Here is a 14,353-nt window from a genome sequence, read left to right as displayed (position 1 = left end):
TTCTGCAGCTCAATAGGAAAACACTTTACTTCAGATAAACTTTTAAATACATTTTTGCACAGGAGGACTGTGTATTTTGTCCCCCATCACTTACATTGCAAGTACATTACGAAGGGATCTTCTAATAATCAGTGAGAACAGGAGGAATGATTATGGCAAGAAAAAACTGTTTCGATGTTAATTTGGTTTTAAGACAGACTTGAAAGATTTTGAACCTATCCTGTAAGTTGAAGGTGAATTGTATTGCATGAACTGTATTGCTAACTGATAAAAATGACTTGATAAAAATATATTGCTCAACTGACCCCACCAGCCCCCCACCCCCCAGCCACAGGTCTGAACCTACAACTGTGGCAGGTAGCAATGAAGAACCTTTGGTCACTTCTCCTGCTCCACTGGACCCAACCACAGAGTTACCCACATTTACTCAGGATAATGTGGCAGAAATTGAGAAAGACAAGTACTTATATCTTGTGGATGGAAGTGAGCAATAGATTTGATGCAACAGATAGAGATGTGAATTTTGTTCCCAGTTCGTACTTTTCAACCAGAAACATATTAGTGATTCATTATGACAGACTCTCAAATTTGTCTGTTTATTATCATTAGAGAACTAAATAATGATTTTTATTTCTCACAGTGTCAGCCTGAAAGATGAGGAAGGTTTCTGTTCAGACTCACACCAGCTGCAGTTGATGGCAATGCAAGAGAAGCTGGAAATCCCCCCTCCCCACGGAGATCATTTTGACCACACACACAGAAACAGACACCCCCCCCCCCTTTGTTCAGCTTATAGAACATTATATTCATTCTGAGCCATACTAATATTAAAGGGTTGGCTCACTCAAATGATTTAACAATATATTTTCTCTCTTACATACAGTTTTGGTTTAATTTGCCCTGGTTTTAAAGAGTTATTCCACTGATTTTACACATCAAATTCAGTTTATTTGTCTTGGGGAACGCTACTCAGTTTGTAAAAACAGTTGTATTGTTTTCTGTGTATCTGGAAGAGCGTTCTAGACCCTTTTCACAGCAGACATTTTGACTGTCAAAGCAGGAAAACCACAGGTGGAGTTAATAACATTAATGATGGCTGCATTACATTTAGGTGAGCCAGTTCCAGGATTCTCACTCACTCACTGACATGATTTATCGGGACAGTTAATGGTTCAGTTTTGACCACTCTGTTTTTAATTTGTCTCTTGTGAGTTCCACATCTTAATGGAAGTGCAGCACTAAACCGCTGGAGTGTCATTTTAAGATGACGGTGTATGACTTTCTGCCTTTGCCGCAATACAGTATTCACATTAATGAAAAATGAAAACACACGTCTTCCCAGAATCAATGTCTCCACAAAACACATTATCAATTATTTTTATTGGGATTCCTTTTTTGATAGAAAGTTGCTCCATTGAAATCTGTCAGCAGACTATATTGTGGATAATCCTAAGCACTCAGGACACCGTTTCGAGAAAGACACATTACTGTTGATTTTTTTTTTTTTTTATTGTGCATGGTGGAGGCAGAAATATCAGAGGTTGGTCATCTGGTCAGATAAAACCAAAACTATCTGTATGATTTTACACCACTAGAGGTTAAGTTATAAAATGCATTTTTCTACAGTTTAACTGATCTTTAAAAATAAATATCAAGGGAAGTAAGTGTGTTATTTTATATATTTGCTAACACATAATTTTTCTGTAGCTTATTAAATGTGAGCAGTTCCCTTGGCGGATGTTTTCTAAATGTAACATTAATAATCTTTTCCTGTGAATTGACTTGTCGACAAGACTGTATTTACTCAACCAACCCCCAGCCATCAGTCTAAACTTGACACTGAGGTTCGATTCATTCTACATAACCGTCCCCATGGTGAGAGGGGAGAACGAGGATCCTCACATCCAGTGAATGGAGTCTACATTCAACATGCTTCAGCAGGAGTTTCCTCTGGCCATGTTAATTACCTGAGAGAGAAAACTGTATTGATTGAACCTGAATATATAAGAAGTGAGTTTTACCGTCATGTGATGCTATGTTTGTGTTCTGTTGGACATTCCCTATCTATAAATGATGACAATAAATAATGAAATTAATGAGAAAATGTAATAAGAGATTCTCGAGAAGGGAAGCAGGGTTGAGTTTCCCTTTTGCTCATCAAGATGATAAATTATAGTTCAACTGATATCATATGTTTTGTCATCCCCTTTTGAGATCAAAAATAATGTCAGGATTTTTTTTGTATTTTGATTCTCAATAGCTATTTTATTAAAAAGAAGAGAAAAAAAGGTATTTGACAACATTTTACAACATGTTGTAGCTGTTTTCTGCCGTGTTAATGAGTAGATATACATCTGTTGTTCATCCAGAATTCATAGAGCTGTAGTTACATACTAATTCTCCCTGTTCACACTTCACTTGCACCTTTTTGACCAGCTCACGTTGAGAATAATAACAGTAACTTCAGTCTCCCCAAGTGTCCACCTTCTTCTTCCACCTGGTCATCCATCTCGTTAAGTTGTAAGGATACATTTTTGTTTTTATTTAAAACAATGTTTTTTATACTGCCACACCATTCTGAAATTAAAACTACAAGTCAAGTTTAGCCATGCTAGCAACGTGACTCTAGGAATGGTCATGTCTGTCTGCCTGTCTGTCAGTCACTTTGGTCCAGTCTGAAATATCTCAACAACTAGTGAATATAGGGCCATGTACCATCACATGTTGTCTATAACTTACAGTAACCTCTATTCCTCTTAATACAAAAACAGTTTCAGCTTGAGTAAGAAAGACCCCATTTAACTGTATTAAGCCAGTACATACATTTTAATAAAATGCTGAATATACAATGTATCTTTTTACTGTACACATAATTTGATATATTGATCTTTTCTACCACCATTAAATCCATTGAAACACACTGACACGATGTAAAACTGAGTCTTTTTCCTCATTCACAAGTCTCTCATGACACTGAAAATGGTCTGTTGCAGTGGCTTAAAGAGACAGTTCACCCCAAAATCAAAATTACCTATTTTCCTTCTCACCTGTAATGTTAATTTTCCATTTAGATCGTTTTGGTGTGAGTTGCCAAGTTTTGGAGATACCAGCCAAGTACACCCGCCAACCATGAGTAGATGCACACTTCCTTCTGCACGGTGAGACAGTTGGTGGGTGTAGTTTGGTAGAGATAAAATAGTTCTTACAGGAAATTGCTCACAACAAGGTCTGTAAATTATCTTGAGTAACCACGTCATGATTTCTTGAAAGAGACATTGCTGTTGAGTTTTTCAAATGTATTTTTTTGGTGTTTTGAGCACCACAAGCCCAGTGTCATCCAGTTCCAAGGACATGAGATGGTTGTATTTAAGCTCTCTATACAATCTCTATACTCTATAACAATAATTATGCATGTCTCCAAATACTTTTTCCTTGCAGGTGTCTGCATATTCACTGTTGTACAGTGGTGCCATCTACTGACTGAAAGTGAGAACATTTTATGCCTGAGATGGTGAAGCAGAGTTTTTTCTCAGTGGATCTCATGGTTAGACAAAAGTGATTTAACTCTGTCCAGCAGTCTTTTCATCTTTATTAGTACTGATTTGAATTTGTGCTCGGTACCAAAAGTGTTGCCAGCTCCAATCACCTCAAAGTAAAATGAAAAGAATAGTTCACTTTGGGAAATACGCTTATTTGTTTTCTTTTTGGGCTTAAGATTGATATCATTATCAAATCAATGTATTAAATACGGAGCCTGATCCAGATGACAATTAGCTTAGCTTAGCATAAAGACTGGAAGCAGGGGTAACAGCTAGCCTGGCTCTCAAAACTAAAAATATTCCTACTAGTATATTTTTCTATAGCATAGTGCTGCATACAACAACACCATGAGGACAACAACAGTCCACATCACATGAGAATGGTATAGATCATCTCATCTAACTCTTAGCAAGAAGGGGAATAAACATATATCCAAAAATGTCAAACCATTCCTTTAATCTAACTCTCTGTTAACCATTGTGTTGTTGAATGCAATAAACACCCTAAATGCTGCATATCCACTGCTGGACACTAAACAAAGCACAAAGAGATGAAATATTCACACAGATTTTTATATTAAGGCTTTATCCACGTTTGCTGTAATGTCAGTGAATCACAAATCATGATTTTATAGGTTTTTAAGAATGATTTCAACATCATATATGTAATACAATAATGCCATGATCAGAGTACATGACATAAATGTCCTGATTGTTTTGTAAGGTAAGATTAGGTGATCATGGTCCTGGCATGATTTGGTTGAGAGGCATGTCAGAAGACAAGTGGAACCCTGACCATGGTTTTTGATCCTGACTATGGCTTTCACAGCGTCACAGAGCCACAGAGCTTGTCTTCTCATTCTTGTTGGCCCACATTTGTTGAATTGAGCCATTTTTGGGGGCTGATATTGTGTAGACTGATCACATCTTAAGATGGTTATTCAGTCATTTGTTCATTGCTTCATTAAATTGTTTCCAGCTTGTTCTTCCGCCTGCCACAGCTGAAAACCATCTCTGCTTGCCGGCATTTCAGGTTCTCCAGTTTTTCTGCCAGGTGGTCGGAGGCGTCCACAGTGTCCTCAAAGTCCCGCAGCAGAACCCTGTTCCCCAGCAGTCCACGACGCTCCTTAAGCCTCAGGTTGTCCCTCTGCAGACCGCTGCGGGCCTGCTTGGTCCTGGTCAGGAGGTCCCTCTTTCTGGCCACCATGGCCTCCACCTCAGCCAGCTGCTCTCGCTTGGCCTGGACCTCCATCTGACTCCAGTACAGCTTCTCCTTTATGTTCGACAGGAGCTGACAGAAGAGGAGAAAACACAATACTGACTCCATAACGTATTCACTGAAAATCATATTTTGTTAAGCAACTACAGAAATAACTTTGACACAACCTGTACCTGTGGATTTTTTCAACCTACCTCCAAGCTGCTGCTGATCTTTTTCTGCAGCTTTAATGATTCCTCCCTTTGCTTCTCAGAGTGTTTTTTCTGCTCCAGCCTCTCAGCCTGCAGCTGCTCAAACTGGAGCTGTAGAGGGTCCCTGGCGCGTTCTTCCCTATCACGGAGCTCTGCTTCCAGCCTGTGAATCCTGATCCTCAGCTTAATGTGCTTGAGGCGCAGCTTGATCAGCTCATCCTGCCGGAGCTGCTCTGCTGCCAGGGTTGACTCCACTTTAGCCTGAGCTGCTTGTTTACCCAGGCGTCTGCTTAGCATAGTCACAGCTACATCCTGCTTCAGAGCCATGAACACACACCATTCATTTTCCACCTGAAGACAAAAACATGACAGTATTTTCTATCCATCTGCACAATAAAATGTCAATTTCTAGGTCCCACAGTGGTAGCATTTGCCAAAGATTATTTTTGAGCACACAATTGTTACATGTTCATACATCTGACAATAAATACCTCTGACCTTAAAGCTTTACCCTTGTGCATGAGTCAAAGATAACATCCTGCACATTCCCCAATGCACGCACGCACACACACACTAAAAGGGTACTTGTTAATGGTTTCATGTATTTTCTAATAGGGTTACACTGGCTTCCTACATGGTTTAAAATGTTACAACGCCAGATTTTTTTCTGATTTTAAAGGAACATTTTTGTGGTTTCACTTTGGGCTTGTTTCTAAAGTGACTTCTAAAGCAGTGTCTATATGCATTCAGCATGCATGTCACATCCACCCAGCTTCCTGCGTGGCACCATGTGTGGACCCCTTGTACTTGACTTTCCCTGGAGAGAAAGGAGACCATTTAAAGGGAATCATTAAAGCATAAGCTACACACCTCACACCTCTTCCTCTATCCAGAGTCCATATTCCACAACTATCAGTGGTTGCTGGTGTAATTTGTTCCCCATTAAAGTGAATTGATGCAAGACATTTTCTAGTGAGCACTGCAGTGCAAAGAGCTCACAGTATGTACAGTATGTAGTATGTTGAACTTTATAGTATGATGTGTGTTGCAGTTACACATGTGCTGCCAGATGTCAATCGGACTACAAGTGTAAACTACGCTTCACAAATCGTTGTCCAAATATTTCATCTTTTTTAATAAGTTTATTTTTTGTTGTTGTCTGAGACCTTTCTGCAGCTGTCTCACCACCACCTGCAATTACTTTTTTTTGTCAATTGCATAATGGTCCATGAACAACACACTCAAAGGTTAAGTGTTTTTTAATATATAGTGACTATTTTCGAGTATACTTAATTTTGCCACTTACTGTAGCTGCCAATCATATGTTCTCAATAAATATACTGTAGTTATCCATATCATTTTTTGATGTCTCTTTCCTTAGATACCTTTATGACTTTTTCTTTGTGGCTTTATTCTCATTTCTGTCAGTTCTGCCAGTTTTTCTCACTTCTGTTAGTTAAACAGGTGGTCGTCGTTGCTCATCACTACCCAATTCTTCTACTATTCTTCCTTCATCCCCTCCTCAGTTTTTTACATAAATATCTTAAACAAACCTGTTTCTCCTGTCTCCTGTTTACTAGAAGAACCTGTTTACTGTTCTCAAGAAAACTCTATTAGACACAGAGTGTGCAGAGGAGACATTTTTCAGCTTCCATAATAAATACTGTGCTATATTATTGTAAGTGTGACTTTTCATTATAAAAATGTAAATCAATATGTAGATGTATACAAATGTATTTCAGCCAGGCAACTGCCAACTTATTTTTAATTACAAGAAATATGACAATATGTATGTAAGAGGACAGAAAATATGTCATATGTAGCAGCAGTAATATGAAACAGTGCACAGCCTCAGATCCTCAGGCGGGGTTCATCTGTTCCTAAATCCTGGTTCAAGACTACAGGTGACCAGGCTTATATCAATGCACTTTCCAACATTTTCAAATTGGAAAGATCCACTTCTTAATGCATATTTTTAGAACGATGTAGAAAACCTGCAGGCCCTTACAATAACAAATCTAACCACAACTTCACCAGACCAACCTTGTCCAGCCTCTCTTGGCTCTGTAGCCTCAGCTCCTCAGCCTGCTGCTGGGCTGTCTCTGAGTCTGTGGTGAGCTGCTGCTTCAGATCAGTCAGGATGTTAATATACTTCTCATACTCCTGCACCTGCTCTGACACCAGCATCTCCCTCTCCAGCTGGGCATCATCCCCGGCCTTCTTGCGGAAGTACTCTGCCAGCTTCATCTGCAGCTGGCTGCTGTGTTGGCTGGCTTTATCTCTCTCCTCATGCAGCTCCTGCAGGCATTCTTCATAGCTGATGTCTTCTTTGTCTGCAGGAGCAGCAGTGGATTCCTCTTCTTTAGCCTCCTCTTCCTCCTCCTGTGCAGGTCTGGTGGTCTCTCTCTCCTGAGTCTCAAGATGCAGTCTGGGAGGTTCGTCATCATCATTGCTGATGATCTCAAAAACAACACTCTCTTCATAGGACAGTGGCAGTTCACTGACTTCATTCATCTTCACATCCAAGTTTCCATCTGTGGGGTCGTTGTCGACAGCAGGGAGGTCATGTCCACTGTATTCTTCTGGCTCAGAGGTGAATGCTTCTTCAACAGGAAGCTCTTCAGCGGCTTTCATGCTTTCAGAGTTTTCTTCATTATGATCTGATGTCACCACCTCAGCTGGAACATCTTCTTTTACATGTCCAGCTGCAGGAATAGGAGAATTGTCCTCCTCATTGGTAGGATTTGCTGATACCACCCCCTCTGTGTCATTCTTCACCTCATTTTCTTCATGTTCTGGCACTCCTTCCATTTTTTAATAGAAAAAAATACCCTAAAGTATTATTCAATTTGTCTATAAGGCTCGTGCACTTCTGTAGTCAATGAAAACTGTTCGTTTTGTTTCGGTTGTCGTGGAAACTGGGCTCGGGAGCCAATCACAGGCGCCCTGACCTCTTTACTCATTAATATTAACAAGCAGGATGTGAGTAGCTCGCTGTGCGCAGGCGCGCAGTTCTGCCTCCAACAACAAGAAGCAGGAGCCAGGCAACATGGCCGACCTGGGGAAGAAGTACTGCGTTAACTGCCTTGCAGATGTTACAAACCTACGGCTTCGCTGCACCGACTGCCCCGATATCGAGTTGTGTCCGGAGTGCTTCTCGGCGGGCGCAGAGATCGGAAACCACCGGAGATGGCACGGCTACCAGCAGGTCGACGGCGGCCGGTTCTCTCTCTGGGGTCCCGAGGCAGAGGGAGGATGGACCAGCAGGGAAGAGCAGTCGCTACTCGATGCTATCGAGCAATATGGCTTTGGAAACTGGGTACATCACTTTAATAAGTTTCCTAACTTCATTTCCCTTCACAGTAAACCATATACACTTACTAGAGTTTTGTTTAAAGTGTTTAAAAACGTCGAGGGTCAAACTTGTCCAGTAACGACAGCGGTAACGTTCATGACCTTTAGAGGGAAAAATGACAATTCATTTTCTTTTCTGAGCTGTCGTTAAAGTCAGACGACTGAATATTAAAATACAACTGAGAATACAAGTGTGATTCCTGACTTCTGAAACAGTCCTGGCATTGAGTTTCGTATAGTGTTTAATATATTTATATTAAAAAGCTCAAGAAACCGTTAATGACATGTAACACATCGAAAACAGGAGCTTAAGTTACGAGTAGCTGAAAAAATATGAATGCATATTGACTTCACCTTTTCAGACAGACGGACACAGTTATTAATAGATGTAATCTTTTAACTAGAGACTCAACTAAAGAAAAACTTGGACCATGGTCTAAATATACGCAATGATAGTTTCTGGTCAGTCACTTATATAGTAAAGAGGTTGTTTATAAGGTAGTTGTAACCTGTTAGTCAGCGCAGAGTAAACCCACTTCAATTCAGTTTATATATATATATATATATCACTAATCAGGATAAATCACTATATATTTAATTTATAACATACAGCACATTCATTAGCATCAGACTAATGTAAGTTTTATGCAAACAGGGTCTTTTAATTTTTACCACTGCATCCCATAAAACACTGAGTCTAGTTTAGGGCTGCTGCTAACAATAAATTTCAATAAGCGTTTTAGACTACAAATAAGTATAAAGTAGGTAATAATTTCTTTTACATGCCTGTAATTTAAAAAAAAATCTCTTACTGGGAAAAAAAAATTGTAATTTGGAACTAACTAGGTAAAAACTAGGTAAAACAGGAATTTCCTTGAAAGAATTGCTCAATTTAAACCCAAATAAACGTCCGTCCATTATTTAGTTGCGTCAGCTTTAGCCACGGTGTTCAGGACAGACAGGACAACATTCAGCCCGGCACTCATACTGTCACTTAGATCAGACATATTAAAATACACAAAATACTATACATTTTTATTAAAGTTGAAAACAAAACATACCATTTAAAGTGCTAAACATTTATAATTTAAGACTTGAGGTGACATGCTCAAATTGCTTGTTTAGTCCAATCAACAGTCCAAAATATAAGTCAAAAAAAGATATTCATTTTACAGAGATAAAAAAAAAGAGATAAGCAGCAAAGACTCACATTTAAAAAGTTGGAACCAGATATATCATGCATTTTTGCATAATAAATTATTTAAATATCACATTTGTTGTCATTTTTTTTTCAATCAGCTTATCAATTAATTGTGTCAGCAGCACTACTCTGGTTCTTAATCCAGTAAATCATGTTATAAACTGTATTATGATCAGCATACTGTTTCTTCCGCTATCCTCATTAGTACCAACTTGCTGTTTGTGTTGTCTTTCAGGAGGACATGGCCGCTCATGTCGGAGCATCTCGAACTCCTCAGGAAGTCATGGAACACTACGTCACCATGTACATCCATGGAAACCTGGGTAAGGCCTGCATCCCCGACAACATTCCCAACCGGGTGACTGACCACACCTGCCCAAGCGGGGGCCCCTTATCGCCCAGCCTCACCACCCCGCTCCCCCCGCTGGACATCAGCTTGGCAGAGCAGCAGCAGTTGGGCTACATGCCACTACGTGACGACTACGAGATTGAATATGACCAGGATGCAGAAAAGCTAATCAGCGGGCTGTCGGTTAACTATGATGACGAAGATGTGGAAATTGAGATGAAACGCGCCCACGTGGACATGTATGTGCGCAAGCTCCGAGAACGCCAGCGACGTAAGAACATCGCCCGAGACTACAACCTGGTGCCTGCCTTCCTGGGCCGAGACAAGAAAGACAAGGAGAAGGAGAAACCGGGTACGCTGGGAGTCATAGGCACTGCTGGTGGCATTGGTGGGGCAGGAGCTGGTGGTGGCGTAATAGGATCAGGTTCCACGACCACAGCAGGATCAGGTCCTGTTCCAAGTACACCCAAAAGAAAGATCACCAAGGAGGAGAAGGAGCAACGGAGCAGGCTGCGGGGGCTCTGCCAGTTCATGGCCCATCGGGAGTTTGAAGACTTTTTTGAGAACATGCATAAAGAGCGTGTGCTGAGGGCTAAAGTGCGTGAGCTGCAGCGCTACCGACGCAACGGCATCACCCGCCTGGATGAATCTGCTGAATACGAAGCAGCGCGCCACAAACGAGAGAAACGCAAGGAGAACAAAAGTGTGGTCACATCCAAACGAGGCAGCGGAGGCGGGGGCGGGCTTGGCTCTGGGATTGGACTCGGGGGTGGAGCTGGAGGCGGAGGAGGCATTGCTGGAGGATTGGGGGTTGGAGGCGTGATCAAAGAAGAGGGCAAAGATGGTGAGTTTGCCGCCATTGAGAATCTGACGGGCTTTGAGCTGTTGTCAGACCGGGAGAAGGTGCTGTGCAACTCTCTCAACCTCAGCCCAGCACGCTACCTGACTGTCAAGACCATCATCATCAAAGATCACCTGCAGAAACGGCAAGGCATCCCTGCCAAGAGCCGACTGCCCAGCTACCTGGACAAGGTCCTGAAGAAGCGCATTCTCACCTTCCTCACAGAAAGTGGCTGGATATCCAGAGACGCCTCCTAGCTGTCCATCTTTGGTCAGGAAGTACTAACTTCATGATAGCTGATTTGCTATAAGCTCCTGAGGCAGGACAAAACTACTGGCTGTCACCATTTTTTAAAGGTGACCTTGTGAATATGTACATTGCGAAAAAAGAAGATGCCCCACTGGAAAAAAATATATTTTCATACCAAGGCAAGGAACAAAAATAAGCCTATATTTTTGCATTTGGAAAGGGACGTGGGTGAAATACAACTCTGTGGGTTCACAGTACTTTGTGTCCGTATTGTTATTCCATGATGGTGACTACAATGCTAGCAAGTATTATGTAGTTGCAGAGACATTTTAGCGTTATTGTAACAGGTTCATTGAAGATGAAGAAATAATATTTTCAATCTAAACAGCGACGGGGCAAGAGCCATCTCATGCTGAAAAGAAGGGGAAATAAGAACATTACATTTCCTGGAAATGCCTAAGAGTAGTCATGTTTTGAGGTGAATGTTTGACAGCTGTGGCACTGATGGGTGACCGAAATGATCGTCATTGTGGTTGGTTTGTCAGGATCTTCCAAACCTTACCTTATAGGTGTTTCATCATTTAAAGATGCACTATCTAACTCTGCAGCAAGAGCACGCTGTTTGAATTTTCTTACATTTTAAGGCCTTAATCTCACAAAATTTGTCATGCAATTTCAGTGAACTCATTTCCCTGACCTTTCTGTGGCTTCAAGGTGAGGTTCAACCATCCTGTAGCTTTCTTGGAAAGCTGCTGCCTGAAGGCACTTTGTATTAGAGCCCACCCAAAATATCAACATAGAGCTAGGCTGATAAATTGGTCGATATTAGCTTATCACAGATACATCAGTATCGACACGTGTCAGTAGAGAGATGCCAAAGATTTAGAAACTGTGTTGCCATTACATAGTCTGTCACCAGAGAGACAAGTTTATTTTTCAACTGAAAAATGTCCCGCTCTCTACATAACTTGGTTACAATTCTTAGATAACCAAATTTAAAGGAAAGTGTCAGAAAAATTCAATGAATTTATGTAGACAAAAAAAAAAGATCGGCTGATATCATGTTCAACTCTCAAATATCCACATCAGTATCCAGTATCAACCGGGCTCTAATTAATATTTTATTTAACCTAAAATAAGTAAAGAAGAGAAACTCTTCAATTTTAGAGCTCCACTTTTTGGTTTAGACCAATAAACTTTTAGGTTTACATAAACAGTTAGTGTAGCGTAGCACAGCTTTAAATGTTCTACTCTCCACATGGTACAATACAGGTAAAGCTGAATGTGTAAGGGCATTAACCAATGACACTCAAATGCTAAAGCACAATTCCATGATAGCTTTTTGTTTACCACGTTTACACCCATTTATCTTTTACACATATTGTTAAGAATATTTTCTCTCCTCATCTGCTTACAGTAGCATAAACTGGTTTGTCTCCATGTTTGACCCCTTGTTGAGATAGGTTTTTATTGGCTTGATATTTTTCCACCAAACTTAACATCAGTCCTGTTGTTGACCCCTTTTCATGATGGCAGCCTATTATTAGTTTTACAAAGGTAACTTTACTTTTGAAGTCAGAACCATAACAGCAGCACTGGTGACTCATTCTCATTTTCCTGCTTCTTACACCTTTTTTTTTTGCCAGCCGAGCTAAGCGGTGGCCATTGTGCTATTTAAATGTAAATGAAGTTATTGAATTGGCTGTCATTTCGGAGAAGCTAAAATCAAAGAGAAGAAAGGCACATGAATGTGTGGGTGTTAGCTAAGATGGAATTTGTGCTAGATTCATATTCTGTTTTTCTTTACTGTGTCTCTAATTGTTGGAAAATTGGCCTTTTTTTTGTGGGAAATACAAGTTGTGGGTGTCATCCGTTCTGTAGTGGTAGGCAGGTTTTGCTCTTTTACCAATGTGATGGAGGAAAACACATGATGTTGATAGCTTCAGTCGTTTTAGTTTAATACAGCTGACTCAGTCATTCATAGCCACATTTTATCAGTGTGGTACTCCTCACCATATACCATTCTAGTCCAACACTACAGCTGCTTTTAAAAGACAACTGATGCTGCTCAATATTTTTCTTATTATCAACAAATTCCATTAAAAGACCAAAATCAGCAATAAATTGATCTACTAACAAGTATTCCTCTATGCTGTACAACTCAATTGTTGTCCAAAACTATTAAAACACATCAGTGAGCCACACTGTTGCACTGGATGACATGTTCCGTTATTACCACGAACACACACACTGTAGTTTATTTTGACTCAATCCCACACACACCGTCTTGCAGCCGGAAATACTTTCTAGTGCGCTAAATCCACAGCTGAAAGTAGTCCCCAATAAATACACAATTTCCTCCTGTTTGAGTAATGTTTACTAAAAACTACATTGACCAGCTTTTTTGGAAATTAAAGTAACTATTCATGGGCCATTCTTTTCTAAGATTTATGTCTTCCATAGGAACCAGACGGAGGTCTTTGGGGCTGAGAGCTACAGACAGGGTAGGGAAGTTTGAAAGTATTAAGAGACGGTTTTTCTTTTCATGGGATTTGTTGACAATAATTAAAATACTGAATACTGCCAGCATTATCTTTGATGTCAAAAGTGGTTATTCCATAGCGTGCCACTGCAGTTCACCTTGTTGGACAGACTTGGTCAGTTGAAGCTATTTGATGTTTGAATGTCACCTTTTGTTTATTCCTTTAAAGATCATATAGATTGTGATTTCTTTTTCTAGGACTTCTTTTCATATTTTGACAGTGGTGTCGTTCTGCATGTGCAACCAAATGTTCCACATTGTTCCAAAATGGTGTGTTTCAGTGTAAATGTCTATTAGGAAAATATGGCAGTTTGATTTTTTTTTTTTTTTTTTCTGTGGGGGAATATTTTCTGGAAGGGGGATTACTTTTTGTCACCAAATGTAAATAATTTTGTAAGATAAATTGGAGAAAGAAACTATAATTACTGGCCTGTGAAATGTACAGTATTTTGTGTCATGAAAATTTTTTATAGCTTTTGTAATAAAAAAAACAAACAGATTTTGGATTGCAAAGAAGAAGCATTTTCTGACGCTGTGGGTGTAGTGATGGCATGCTGTTGAGCTGTTTTTCATCTTGTTACCAGTCTGATACTGTTGAACTGTTTTGCTGTCCTGTTATTTTTGTTATTTTGTTGTTGCACATGATAAAGTATGTAAGGAGATGTATTAAAAGTGCAAATACTTTATACTTCTAAATAGTCCTGTTTCCTCTTCAGTAATCGTGAACCTTAGTGGAAAAACTAACAAAATGTCAGCTTTTTCCTTTAAGCTAGCATGTTAGTGAGGTTACACTGAAATTCACTGATATTATAAATGACAAAAACACTTTAAAATAAGAGAAAGTATGAAACGGAACAGATTAAAATAG

At 39.9% G+C, this 14,353-nt stretch overlaps 2 protein-coding genes across 2 annotated transcripts; one reads left to right on the top strand and one right to left on the bottom strand.

Moving 5' to 3' along the window:
* Positions 1–2,807: 2,807 nt before the first annotated feature.
* cfap184 (cilia and flagella associated protein 184) lies at positions 2,808–7,980 on the bottom strand. The gene is made up of 3 exons (XM_067579181.1): positions 6,993–7,980; positions 4,953–5,300; positions 2,808–4,830 (listed from the first exon to the last, which is right to left on the bottom strand). Exons 1-3 carry the CDS (start codon positions 7,758–7,760, stop codon positions 4,504–4,506), a joined length of 1,443 nt encoding a protein of 480 aa, XP_067435282.1. The 5' UTR covers positions 7,761–7,980; the 3' UTR covers positions 2,808–4,503.
* On the top strand, positions 7,958–14,183 carry tada2b (transcriptional adaptor 2B). Its single transcript, XM_067579182.1, has 2 exons — positions 7,958–8,268; positions 9,740–14,183. The coding sequence occupies exons 1-2, from the start codon at positions 7,999–8,001 to the stop codon at positions 10,949–10,951; spliced, it is 1,482 nt and encodes a 493-aa protein (XP_067435283.1). The 5' UTR covers positions 7,958–7,998; the 3' UTR covers positions 10,952–14,183.
* Positions 14,184–14,353: the final 170 nt, after the last annotated feature.

Source organism: Thunnus thynnus, chromosome 22 (genome assembly GCF_963924715.1).
Source record: "Thunnus thynnus chromosome 22, fThuThy2.1, whole genome shotgun sequence".
Classification (NCBI taxonomy): Eukaryota; Metazoa; Chordata; class Actinopteri; order Scombriformes; family Scombridae; genus Thunnus; species Thunnus thynnus.
Note: the sequence above shows the minus strand (reverse complement) of the source record. Positions and strands in the feature narration are given on the sequence as shown.